The sequence below is a fragment of the Suricata suricatta genome, chromosome 8 (assembly GCF_006229205.1).
Source record: "Suricata suricatta isolate VVHF042 chromosome 8, meerkat_22Aug2017_6uvM2_HiC, whole genome shotgun sequence".
NCBI classification, from domain to species: Eukaryota; Metazoa; Chordata; class Mammalia; order Carnivora; family Herpestidae; genus Suricata; species Suricata suricatta.
The window spans coordinates 23,049,935-23,064,237 of record NC_043707.1 but is presented as its reverse complement, the minus strand read 5'-3'; the positions used below and the strand labels follow the sequence as shown (position 1 = coordinate 23,064,237).

At 37.6% G+C, this 14,303-nt stretch overlaps 1 protein-coding gene across 2 annotated transcripts in view; it reads right to left on the bottom strand.

Moving 5' to 3' along the window:
- Positions 1–14,303, bottom strand: part of CRCP (CGRP receptor component) — a 44,913-nt gene that overhangs the window by 27,011 nt on the left and 3,599 nt on the right. For both annotated transcript variants that reach the window (XM_029948626.1, XM_029948627.1), the window contains exons 2-4: positions 10,401–10,437; positions 5,475–5,573; positions 1,113–1,207 (exon numbers count right to left, since the gene is read on the bottom strand). In XM_029948626.1, the coding sequence (XP_029804486.1) occupies positions 1,113–1,207; positions 5,475–5,573; positions 10,401–10,437 (231 nt within the window). The remainder of the gene's footprint in view (positions 1–1,112; positions 1,208–5,474; positions 5,574–10,400; positions 10,438–14,303) is intronic.

The following is a 14,303-nucleotide window of genomic DNA, read 5'->3' as shown; positions in this document are numbered from 1 at the left end:
CAGATAGCTGTGAAATTAGGTGATTAACTAGTTGTTACTTAACCTTCTAATTTCTGTATAAGTCTAATTACATGAAACAGAAGTTGGTGTTTTGATTTTTTACTTTGCTTTTCTGTTTGGAGTGTCATTGTAACACTGTATTGTAAATGATGGAAAATAATTGCATATGTTAAAAAAATAAATTGTATAAAAAATAAAAAAATTTAAAAATTTAAAAAAATGTAAAAAAAAATGAAACTATAAAGTAAAAAAAAAAAAAGAAAATGATTAATTATCCCAAATAAACAGCTTTTGGGATTTATCAGCTGTGATATTAATTCTAAAAGACTAGGTCTAGTGTTCTTCTCACATGAACTAATCTTAATCCAATTTTTAATGATGTTTATAATTCCTTTTAAAAAAAGTCACCAGGAAAAGTAATTGAGCCCTAGAAGACAGAATATTATCAAGCCATTTTTACCCCAAGTAAACACAAATGTCAAATGACTTAATTGATCAACTTTATAAAGAGCACTTTAATTTACGAACTCCATTTCTAACCAATTTGGCCTGAGTGCTAGAAAGGCATCATGGGGGGCGCCTGGGTGGCTTAGTCGGCTGGACATCCAACTTCATCTCAGATCATGATCTCACAGTTCATGGGTTCGAGCCCTGCATCAGGCTCTGTGCTGATCGCTCGGAACCAGGAGCCTGTTTCAGGTTCTGTGTCGCCCTCTCTCTCTGCCCCTCCCCCACGCATTCTCTGTCTCTGTCTCTCAAAATAAAGACAAAAAAAATTTTTTTAAACAAAGTAAAAAAATAATAAAATAATTTAAAAAAAGAAAGGCATTATGAGGCAGTTCATAGATGAGAATCAAAACAACAAAAACAATTTTTAAAAAACTTTGAGATTAAAAAGCCTATCACGTGGTTTCTGGCTCTAGAAGAACCTCTGTGTCTATGTCTTAGCTGGCTGGTCTGTGATACCGTGATCCTACAGTAAAGAGAACTGTGTGTTAATTATAACTCAAAACGCAACGAAATAGAAATATGCCAATGCTGAGGATGGTTTTTGAAGGCTATCATTTTCATTATGTGTTACACTTTTCCTACTTAAAATAATTTTTACTTACTTGGTCAACTTGTGGCTCTTCATTGCTGTGAGAAATTCTCTGACAATCTCAGGACTCTGGTGCCTGCATGGTGTTTTTGATATATATTTTAATGTCTATGAAAAAAAAATAAAAGAAAAAGCATAAGACAAAAAAAAAGCCTGAATGAGAAAAAGGGAAGACAATGGCTATAATTTAGTATTGTAAAATTTTGTTCAAAAAATCTTCTATAGAGACGCCTGGGTGGCTCTCTCAGTTAAGGGTCCATCTTCGGCTCAGGACATGATCTTGGGGTCTGTGAGTTCAAGTCCCACGTTGGTCTCTGTGCTGAGAGCTCAGAGCCTGGAGCCTGCTTCAGATTCTGTGTCTTCCTCTCTGTCTGCCCCTCCCCTGCTCAAACTCATGAACCATCAGATCATGCCCTGAGCCAAAGTCAGCCACTCAGGAGCCCCTTCAGACAATTTTTTAAAAGACAAGAAACCCAAAGAATAAAACAATCACAAATCCCTATGAATATAAGTAAATAAATGGATGAGAAGGAACAATTATTTCTTACAGAAGAATTCTGTGTTAAATATGGAAGGAAAGAGGGGAATAATCACCATTAGGCAAGTGAACCACAGTAATAATTATTGCAGGAAAGACCTAGCAATGAATACTAAAATTAATGGGCAAAAGCATTTTAATAAGGAGAAGTATGATATTTGTGTAGCCTCAAAGCATTTTCCCAAATATTTATTAATACTGTGATGGGGGCGCCTGGGTGGCTCAGTCGGTTAAGTATTAATACTGTGATGGTTTTAATCTATGTCCGCAAATTCTTTGATAGCCTTCCCTTCAAAAGGTGAAACCTAATCCCCTTGCCCTTGAATAGACTGCACTGGGTGACTCCTTTCTAAGAATACAAAGTGGAAACAGAGAAACAGTAACTTTACAGTGGGGAAACCGGGCAGATACCACTGTAATCAAGTGATCCAAGTTAACAGCATCAGCGAGAAGACACTGATATCGTGTACCCCGTATCACGCCCTAAGAAGGGCACATCGCTTCTGTGGCATTCTTCCCCAAAAGCTGCAATTTCAGGCTGGTCATGAGGAAACATCAAACAAACCAAAACTGAGGGACATTCTATCAAATACTTGTATTGGTCCTCTTCAAAAGTGTCAAGATCATGCATGGAGATGAGGAAGGACTGAGGATCCATTACAGACGGGAGGATATTAAGGAGATATGTTAACATTTAACATGTTAAATACAAAATGGCATCTTGGATTGGATCCTTGAACAGAAAAAGGGCATCAAGGGAAAAACTGAGAAAATCTGAATAAAATCTCTGTGTAACTGTCTTAGTTTTGATCATTGCGCCACAGTTCTATAAGATGTTAACATCAAGGAAACCTGGGAAGGGCATTTGGGAACTCTCAGCACCATCTTTATAAACTTTTCGGTAAGAGTAAAATTATCTCAAATTAAAAGGCTCTTGCTTTGTTTTAAAAGAGGGAATCCCACCTAGACATCCCTGAAAGGAATTTCAAGCCTGAAAAGTAAACAGTAACCTCAAGCATCTAAGTTAAGAGTTTCTCCCAAGTTCAAAAATCTGGTTGGTCCCAGACTCTTCCACAACAACAAACAGTAAGAGACCAAGTAATACCTACAGAGCCTTGCAGAATGGAGGTGGACCTCAAGAACTCCATGTTCAGATGAGGGGTCATTCACATTAAAAACACGAGAAATATATTCTCAGGTATAAAAGGTCTCAAAACACTTACCACCATAATAACTTCCCTTAGAGTACCACAAATTAAAAGCAAGAACCTAACGAATATGTAACAGAGTGGGCAGCAAGCTTAGACTGATTTAAGCATACAGTAAGAGCACCTGACAGCTTGAAATTTGGCTGTAAAACTAATTACAAACATTTTCTTTTCTTTTTTTTTTCAAAGGGTTGAATGATACAATTTAAAAAAACATGAGAGAATAAGTGAATGATGGGATTTTAATTTTTTTGTTTTTTTATTTTTTATTTTTATTTAATTTTGAGGCAGACAGGGAGAGCACGAGCAAGGGAGGGTCAGAAAGAGAGGGAGGTACAGAATCTGAAGCAGGCTCCAGGCTCTCAAGCTAGCTGTCAGCACAGAGCTTGACGTGGGGCTCGAACCCACGAACTGTGAGATCATGACCTAAGCTGAAGCCGGTGGCTTAACTGAGCCTCCCAGGAGCCCCGAATGATGGGATTTTAAACACATGATTAGATTAACAAAACCAAGACAGGGAGGGATACTGACAAATGTGCTAAAACCCCCTTTAAATTCCTTAAAAGGGATTATCGTAACTTAATCCAGGTTTAATTACATGTTTGAAAAGATAAAGATAATTAGAACTAAATCCTGGGGTGCCTGGTTGGCTCAGTTGGTTAAGCTTCCAACTTGATCTCAGCTCAAGTCATGATCCTAGGGTCATGAGATTAAGCCCCTGAGCATGGAGCCTGTTTGTGATTTGGGATTCTCTCTCTCCCTTTTCCCCCTCCTCTCTCCTCTCTCTCTCTCCCTCCCCCTCCCCTCCCCTCCCTTTTGTTCTCTCTCTCCCTTCCCTTCCCCTCTCCCCTGCACACATGTATGCTCTCTCCCCCTAAAATAAAAAAAATAAATAAAAACTAGAGGCACTTGGGCAGCTCACTCAGTTAAGGTCCTTAACTCTTGATTTTGGCTCAGGTCATGATCTCACAATTCAGGGGTTCGAATCCGCATCAGGCTCTGTGCTGATGGTGTGGAGCCTGCTTGGAATTCTCTCTCTGTCCCCTCTCCTGCTCTCTCACTGTTTCTCAAAATAAACAAACTTGAAAAAGAATAATAAAATGTTAAAAAAAAAAAAGTTAAAAAAAACCCTAAATCCTTTATAGAGACAAAATCAGATTTGAAAGGAAATAGCCGAAAACATAAATTAAAATGACAGATACAAAATCAAACATCACAGGGGCATCTGGGTGGCTCAGCTGGTTAAGTTTCCAACTCTTGATTTTGGCTCAGGTCCTGATCTCACTGTTCATGAGTTCATGAGTTCGAGCCCCCTATCAGGTGGAGCCTGCTTGGGATCCTGTCTCCCTCTCTGCTCCTCCCCAGCTTGCTCTCCCCTCTCAAAATAAATAAACTTTTTAAAAAAATTATTTAGGGATGCCTGTATGGCTCAGTCGGTTGAGCGTCCAACTTTGGCTCAGGTCATGATCTCACAGTCTGTGGGTTCGAGCCCTGTGTCAGGCTCTGTGCTGACAGCCTAGAGCCTGGAGCCTTCTTCACATTCTGTGTCTCCCTCTCTCTCTGCCCCTCTCCCACTCACTCTAGCAAAATAAAATAAAGACACAAAATATTTTTTAATAAAAATAAAAAAATATATTTCAAATTTTTTAAATTATTTTTAAAAAATCAAACATCATATATAACAAATACAATCGCTTAAACTTTCTTTTTCAAGAATAAAGCATAACGTTGGAAGAAAACACAGCAAAATGTCAACTAAATATTAGATTGTGAATTAGTTTAGCTTTCTTCTTTTTACTTTATGGTACTAAGTTTGACATCACTTTTAGTGCAATAAAGAATTTAGCTTTGCCCAAAGAGACAATCTGGCCTTTACCTTCAGCTTCTAAGTGGCAATCTCCAGACCCTTGGAATGTTATCCTTAATACAACTATCTTTGTCTGGAGGCCTTACTGAATGGTCCTAACAATGTGACTTGGGGTAGGGGCTCTGGGTCATCCAATATCAGTGCACTGGAGGATGAGATGAACTATGTGGGCAACCCATCATTCAATCATGCCTCTTACAACAAAGCCCAACTAAAAATCCGGGACACTGACATCAGCTGAGCTTCCTTGGTTGACAATATTTTGTATGTATCATCACACTCCGATTTCAAGAGAAACATGTTCTCACTCCACCCACATTAGAGGACAATAGAAACTATGTTGGCATTTCTCTGAGAATCTGCCTCATATGCTTCTTCCCTTGGCCAATTTTAATTTGTATCCTTTTCATGTAATGAACTACAACTGTGAATATAATAGCTTCCAGTGAGTTCTGAGAACTTCCAGTAAATTACTGAACCTGAGGGCGGTCTTAGGGATCCCTGACTCACAAACGGTGGTAGAATTGAGGACAGTTGACAGTCTTTTTTTTTTTTTAAACTATTCCCTCCAACTTTGTCATTGGAGAACCCTCGCCATTGGCCAAATTCCCTCCACTTGCACAAATAGAATAAAAACTAGGTTAGAGTAAAACTACTCAAATCAAGTAAGAGTTAGTCATGATTTGGTGGTCAACCATCTCTGGAATAAACCCACCCCCCTCAATGGTAGTTTGGGTAGCCCCTCAACAAGCCTAGGCTTACTTCATAGGTGATGGTATTCAAGTTCTGTTGCCCAGAACTGTGTTTGTTCTTTCCACTTTCTTTCCGTTGCTCTTTCAGATCAGTCAGTAACTGGAACACCTGGGAAGTGATAAAAGATTTTTCTGTATAAATGTGAGAAATGTACCTATCTCATGAGCAATGATTTTTTAAAAGTTTATTTTATTTATTTATTTGTTTGTTTATTGAGAGAGTGAGCGAGCAAGTGAGCGGGAGAGGGGCAGAGGATCCCAAGAAGGCTCCACGCTGTCAGAGCAGAGCCCAACTCAGGGCTTGAACCCACAAATCATGAGATCATAACCCAAGCCAAAACCAACAAGAGTCAGAAGCTTAACTGACTGAGCCACTCAGGCACCCCTCGAGGTCAATGATTCTGAAGGATAAATAGAACAAATATGAGTCTGAAAAGCATATGGCATTTTAAAATGGTTTTATCTAAGTCAAATAATCCAAATTCATTAGTTTACTGAAAACATTTCAAATATCTCCTTATTAGTATATACTGTATCACTGATTTCCTCTGATCTCAAAAATATATTAATATTGGGAAAGTAAATTTCCCTAAAATATGTCAATAGATGCAGACAAAGAATTTTCTAAAATTCAACATAGGGGCACCTGGGTTACTCAGTCAGTTGAGCATGTGACTTCGACTCATGTCATGATCTCTTGGTTTGTGAGTTTAAGCCCCACTTGGGGCTCACTGCTGTCGGCGCACAGCCCACTTTAGACCCTCTATTTGCCTCTTGCTCTGCCTCTCCCCCACTCACACGCTCTCTCAAAAATAAAAATAAAACATTAAATTTTTTAATTTAATATCCATTTACAATAAAAACGCTCAAAAATGTGGGTAGAGAGGGAACATACCCAATGTGTAAAGGCCATATGTGACAAGCCCTCAGTTAACATCATACTGAACAGTGAAAAGCTAAAAGCTTTTCCCATAAGATCAGGAAATCAAAGATCCACTCTTGCTCCTTTTATTTTTTTTTTAATATTTATTTATTTTTGAGAGAGAGATTGTAAGAGTGTGAGAGGCAGAGAGAGGAAGACACAGAATCCAAAGCAGGGTCCAGGCTCCAAGTTATCAGCATAGAGCCTGATGTGGGTTTTGAGCTCACAAACTGTGAGATCAGGACCTGAACCAAAGATGGATGCTCAAATGACTGAGCCACCCAGGCGCCCCACTCTTGCCCCTTTTATTCAACATAGTATTCAAAGTCCTTGCTAGAGCAATTAGGCAAGACAAGAAATACAAGGCAGCCAAACTGGAAAGAAAGTGGTAAAACTGTCACTATTTGTAGATGATATGATACTATATACAGAAAACCTTAAAAACTCTACCAAAAAACTGAACTAAAAATAAATAAATTCAGTAAAGTTACAGGATATATAGCCAATATATAGAAATCTACTGCATGTCTACATGATAATGATGAACTACCAGAAAGAAAAATTAAGATAACCCCTTTTACAATTGCATCAAAAAGAATAAAATATCGGGGCGCCTGGGTGGCTCAGTCAGTTAAGTATCCAACTTTGGCTCAGGTTATGATCTCACAGTCCATGAGTTCGAGTCCCACGTCAGGCTATGCGCTGAGGGCTCGGAACCTAGAGCCTGCTTTGGATTCTTTGTCTCCTTCTCTCTCTGCCCCTCCCCCATTCACACTCTGTCTCTCTCTGTCTCTCAAAAAATAAATAAAGGTTAAAAAATTTTTTTAAAAAGATAAAATGCCTAGGAATAAATTTAACCAAGGAATGAAATATCTGTGCATTAAACACTGTAAGACATTGATGAAAGAAACTGAAAATGACACAAATAAATGGAATGATATTCCATATTCATGGATCAGAAGAATAACATCCATACTACACAAAGCAATCTACAGATTCGGTATAATCTCTATCAAAATTCCAATGGTGTTTTTCACAGAAATGGAACAAACAACCCTAAAATTTCATGGAACCACAGAAGACACTGAATAGTCAAAGCAATCTTGAGAAAGAAGAGCTAATCTGTAGGCATCATGCTTCCTGATATCAAATTGTATTGCAAAGCCATGGAAATCAAAACAGTATAATTACTGGCATAAAACAGACATGTAAGTCAATGGAACAGAACAGTGTCCAGAAATAAATATGTGGTTAGTTAATTTTTTAAAATTTATTTATTTTGAGAGAGAGAGAGAGGAGAGAAGAGAGCACATACGCACAAAAGTGAGAAGCAGAGAGAGAAGGAAAGAATTCCAAGCAGACTCTGCATTGTCAGCTCAGAGCCTGAGAGGGGGCTCAAACTCACAAACCACAAGATCATGACCTGAGCTGAAAACAAGAGCCAGACACTCAACCAACTAAGCCACCCAGACACCCCTGTGGTTAATAAATTTTTGACAAAGGAGCCAAAAATATATAACAGGGAAAAGACAATCTTTTCAATAAATGGTGCTAGGATGGGGAGCCTGGGTGGCTCAGCCAGTTAAGCATCAGACTCTTGGTTTCAGCTCAGGTCATGATCTGGTGGTTCATGAGTTCAGGCTCCACACTGGGCTCTGTGCTGAAACCATGGAGCTTGCTTGGGATTCTGTCTCCCTCTCTCTCTCTCTCTCTCTCTCTCTCTCTCTCTGCTCCTCCCCCTCTTGCTCTCTATCTCTCAAAATAAATAAAAATAAACTTAAAAAAAAAGAATATTGCTTTAAGGATTAAACAGTATCCATTCATATTTTAAAAAATAAAAAATAAATGGTGCTGGAAAAACTGGACAGTCAAGAGGAAGAGAATGAAAGTGGACCACTACCACACACCACACAGAAAAATTAACTCAAAATGGACTGAAAAATTGAATGTAAGACCTGGAACTATAAAGCTCCTAGAAGAAAGCAAAGGTGGTAAGCTCCCTGACATCACTCTTGGTTATGATTTTTTCTACTTAACACCAAAAGCAAAGGCAACAAAAGCAAAAATGAAAAAGTAGGATTATATCAAACTAAAAGGCATACATACCAAAGGAAACCATCAGCAAAATGAATAGATAACTTATAAGCTGAGAAAATATCTGCAAATAATTTATCTGACAAAGAGTTAATATCCAAAATATAAAAAGAATGTATACAACTTAATACCAAAAAGCCAATCTGATTAAAAAACGGGCAGAAGACCAGAACAGACATTTTACAAAAGACCAACAGACACATAAAAAGATGCAAAACCACTAATCATCAGGGATATGCAAATCAAACCACAATGAGCTATCACTTAACACCTGTTATAATGGCTAATACCAAAGAGACAAGAAAGAACAAGTGTTGGCAAGGATGTGAAGAAAAGGAAACCCTAAGTGCACTGTCGGTGGGAATGTAAATCTGTCCAGCCACTATACAAACCAGTATGGAGGTTCCTCAAAAGGTTAAAAACAGGGGCACCTGGGTAGCTCAGTTGGTTGAGCATCCAATGCTTGAGTTCAACTCAGGTCATGATCTCTTGGTTAGTGAGGTAGAGCCCCGCAATAGGCTCCACGCTAACAGTGCAGAGACAGCTTGGGATTCTCTCTTTCTGCCTCCGCCCCTCCCCTTCCCCACTCTCTCAAAATAAATAAATAAACCTAAAAAAAATTTGTGCACTAAAATAAGTGTCTTAAAAAAAAACAGGATTCTGTTTCAATAATATGAAAATCTAGTAAATTTATATCTGAAAAAGAAAAATTGTGAGGCAAGTGTTAAATACAAATTTTACAAAAAGGAAAAAAGAAAAAGAAAGAAAAGAAGGAAAAGTGCTACAGAACTTTGAAAGTAGACTTTCCTGACAAGGGAAAAACATGTGTCTTAGCGCTGAGGAGAATGGGGGCGGGGGGGGGGGGGGATATAGTTTTCCTGTTTTAGAGATTACGCCAGAGAACTGAGGGAAGTACAGGCTCACAGACCGCTACCACATACAATGCAACCCCTCCCCCGCCTGTCATTACTTTTTCAGAAATAGTGTCATGAGATCCAGTTAATGCAATGTTTCCCCAATGGATAAAACACCCAAACATCCAGTAGAATCCAAACTAGACAAGGAGGTTCCTAAAAGCCGATAGCTTGACTCACAACCATCTCCTTCCTGCTATTAATAGCAACAATTTAACGAAGGAGTATGGCCTACTGTGTTAATTCCAGTCTTCTACCTTCTATATCATACAATGGAGACTCAAATCTCCTAAGGTCTTCATGAATTCGGATGCTAGAAAATGAAAAATTGACCGTGAATGTATAAACAATTCTTTCTACATCTGGAGTTAACCTATCAGACGGCTTTACTAATACCAAACAAGACACAGACAAAATAGAGGGTAGGCAAAAATAAATATTATTATCTTCCCTCTTACCCAACTTCTTTCCTTTTTTCTTCTCTTTCTCCAACAACCCAACCTTCAAGCCCCTAAATTCCAAATCTTTTAGCTTGAATTATTCATAATGGCGCATCAACTAAGCTCTTATCTTCAGTATGAAGGCGTTAATACTTATAAGACTATTACAGGGATCAAAATAATAACAAGCATTTTATAGGTAAAAAGTGGTAATTAGGAAAAGGCATTAGGTATTTTAATGGAAAACTTTCACAGACAGAAACAGTTCCAAATAGATGCTTCCATCCCAAAAAGGCGTATCAAATGAAGATCTAAAATCTTAGGGATTCGGGGAAGATCACCTACTATAAACTAAAGTCTTCCCAGCTTCCCTTAATTACTATGTATAATTTACCAAGCTTATAATAATTCCGAGGTCCACCAGGTGGTGCCATCTGTCCTATTTTAAAGTGGAAAATCCAAATGAATTCAGTCATTTTTTAATTAAAACAAGTTCAATAATCTTCAGGGGCAAAGGACAAACTACCACAGAGGAAAATACAAGAGTTCATTCAAAGCTGTTTTACCTCATAATTACTGAGCAGCGCAGAACTGGCATCCTTCCTGGAAAATAAAGTAAACTGTTGTCAGTCTGGGCTCACATACTTTTGTGGGAATTAACTATCTGTAAAATACCCGTGTCAGCTTCAGTAGTCCAGTTCAGGAATTTAGGGACTATAACCTAAAATTGAGAAATGTCCTAAGTCCTACTGGTTTAGCTGATAATGTACAGTTTCAGAGCAAACTTCCCTCTTTACAGCCATAGTATATCATACATCCATTACTAAGTAGGCGATCAAAACACAATACTTATCCTTTGTCTACACAGACAGAAATTAAGTCATCTGGGAGAAGTTACGTGCAGGAAGAACACAGGGCAACACCAGAGGGTTGGAGACAGGTGTCAATGAACAGTGCTAGAATTAACTGTAGAAGCAGGGCTGTCTCATCCCCCAGCCATGTCCTTTCCCCAGTACCATCGAACTCCCACCAGTTATCGACATCTTGGGCAGGCAAGTTCTCCCGCTGAATCACCACAAAAGGGATCATTAACACTAACATCACTACTGGGAATCCCAGTTATCCACAAAGGTGTTCATCTTCTGTATCGATTCAACAGGTAGAGTTCATGTGTCAAGCAGTGATCAAAAGCGTGGTACCCCTGTGATCAAGGCAAAATGTCATCTTTCATGTATGAGTGAGCACAGCAATGTGACTTGTATTCAATTATAATCAAGCCATTCTACAATACCACATCAGAAATATTTACTGTTTTTAATAGTCCAGAGGCAGTATAGTGTGATAATTAAGAACACAGTTATGAAATCCAAAAAATCTGGGTTCACATTCTAGCTTTGCTACTTGTAAGGTATAGGAGTTTAGGGAGTTTATTAACTCTCCTAAGCATCCCACTTAAAATAAAAAAATGGGGATAAACTAGTACCTAGAAGTATAGCCTGGATTCTAAACCCAGCTCCACCGAACATTAGAGCTCTTTGACTTTAGGCAAGTTATGTAACCTCTCTGTACTTAAATTTCCTCACCCATAAAATGACAATTATAGTACTAACCATGTAAGATTATTTACAGGATTAAGCTGAAAGATGTAAAGTACTAGAACAGAATAAGTGCTCAATAAATGCCATCTATTATCACTGCCTGTGTTACTACCATAACTTCTTCCTACCTCACAGAGCTATTAGGAGGATGAAATTTTTAAAGTACAGCCTGATTCCTGGTATTTATTAAGATCCTCCTTATGGCAGCTATTAGTTTTTAAAGATACTACTTCACTGAAATCTCATTAAAAACCCTGTGATGTAAGAACTATTAGGATTCCTTCTTTATTGATGATGAAACTGAGGCTCAGAGATTTATAAATTTGCTTAAGGTCACAGAGTAAGAACCCTAACTGAAAAAGGCAACTATGGAATTGTGAAAAATGAGACTGAATCGCACAAATTGAAATCGGTAATGCAGAATCCTAAAAATTCAGGAAGACGTCTGGACTTGACATAATGTGTAATGAAGACTACTGTCTGTTCCTAAATCAAGAGCAGGGCTGTATGATGATAATGCTGACATAACATTTCAGAAATGTGGGTCAAATAGGTGCTGATTTGTCAATCAATAATGCAAAATGAGCGGTGGCTAACATAAGGGTCCAACCTGGGACATTGGTCAGCAGCACAGAGTGACATCAGCTCTACTTAAGTCAACATGTGAACCTTATCAAATGCTACTGGTCATTCAACAAATAGCTGAGATTTCACAAAAGTGTTGCTTTGCCCAAATGATGACAATTGCACTCAGGTCACAAAGAATATCATATTTAAAAGTAGTCTAACACAGGAAGGACAATGCATAATTAGTGTATATGATATGCTTCATTTAAAATTGAAAATGACAAATCAAACCACATGCCATCTTTGCCTACTTAATCAGGAAGTCAGTCCACTAGGCTTCTTCCTATCTTTGCCTGAAATTGAGTTAAAACTCTGTGTCCTAAAATACACTGTAACTAAGAGATCTCTTCCTGGAACAGACTGAAAAATAATACAAATGTTATTTTTCCTCAAGGCTAAGGGGTCCATCCCAGGTGTCACTGCTACAACTTCATTTCCAAATAATGGCTTCCTCTGTCATGGAAAATATTCCATGCCTTGGGAAATTTGTCCTTGGCTCTTCCAAGCTATTGCCTCACGGCCTAAGCCAATATTGTTAATGCAAGAAGCCAAAGAACATCATGGGTCTTCACTAAAACCAATATACAAAGGAGAGACTCTTGTTACGCATGTTTTAATGAACCTGTGTTTTGGGGTCAGGAGAACAACGGATGTTTAAACAAGTACTACATCTTAGAGATTCTGGCTCGTTTATTAACTTATTCTTGTATTAGGAAGATAAATAATTTTTTTACTCAGTAAATCCTAATAGAGGAAATGCCAATATGTGTAGGCTTTCCTTTATTCAATTAAAATGTCAATGGGCATGATAATATCTACCTTTTAGGAAATGAACTATGTTCATTTCAGTTCCTGAATGAACTACGTATAAAGACAAAAATAATTTTTTTATGCTACTATACTACTATAACCACCATTAAGTGGCAGGTTGCTGGGAACCGGATATGGTGAAAACTGCACAGACATCAACTAAATCAAAGGATCTAATTTAACAGCACCAATGATGTGATGTACAGAGAAAGACACATCCCTTAGAACAATCCTGTGAAAGAATGTTTAATTTGAATCTAGTCATGAGGATGTAACCAGACAAATCCAAGTTAAGGAACATACTTTAAAACATATGGTTTAGACTCTTCAAATATCAATGTCATTTATAACAACGTTGATGTCACAAAAACAGGCTAGGAAACTGTTCTTAGAGTAAAGGAGATTAAAGAACTATGACAACTAGGAGTTGTATGACAATTAAAAATGTATGATTCTTGACTGGATCTTGAATCAGTGATTTAAAAAAACCGAGCTAAAATGACATTGTTGGGATAACTGGAGAAATTTTAATATAGGCTGTAGTTTAATGATATTGGTACATCAGTGCTAAATTCCCCAGTGTGACAATGGTATTGCAGTTCAATAGACATTTTTATGACATATCTCCAACCTTGAAATTATTCAGTAAAGAAAGAGAGAGAGAGAGAGGGTGTGTGTGTGTGGAGAGAGAATGCATACATGTGTAAGAGAGATAAGGCAAATATGTCAAAATGTTAACAAATGGTGACTGTAGACAGAGTGTATAAAGATATTTGTGGTATTCTTTTTGCAACTGTTCTATGGGTTTAGAATTTGTCAAGCTAAAAACTAGAGAAAAATAGAAATGTAAAACTAAATAGTTCTATAATGTTAAAAAGCCATAAGTATAACTTAATAATTAAGGACATAAAATGCATTTTTCTCCAATGTTTTTTAGGGTGACTATAATCCGTCAATTATACATTTACAAGTTGTTGTTCCTACTGAGCAGGGATTGTCTGCTCTCTGTATAGCTTACACTTCAGTACTATGTAATACATTCACAAGCATTCAGACCTCTAGAACCTCCCCACCACACAAAACTTCATATTCTCCTACAGGATTTGACTAGTACAGATTTTATTTACAGATGTCCACAGCAAATATTCCAAATGAATTTTAAAGATTGTTTGAATCAGTATTTACACATAGGAGTCACTTAATTTCTTTCAGTAATAAATTAGTTGACTGAAGTTGACTTGCTATTTGAAATGTAATGTGTAAATTTTGCTTAACTTGCTGAGTCAATTTAATGGATGCAAACAGCTACTTTGGAAAATCGAATTCTGAATAAACAGAACAAAATGATCTATTGGCAGACCTTTCTTTAGAAACACACATACACATGCAAACAGCACCTTTTAACTGCCACACAGTTAACTTACACATGCAATG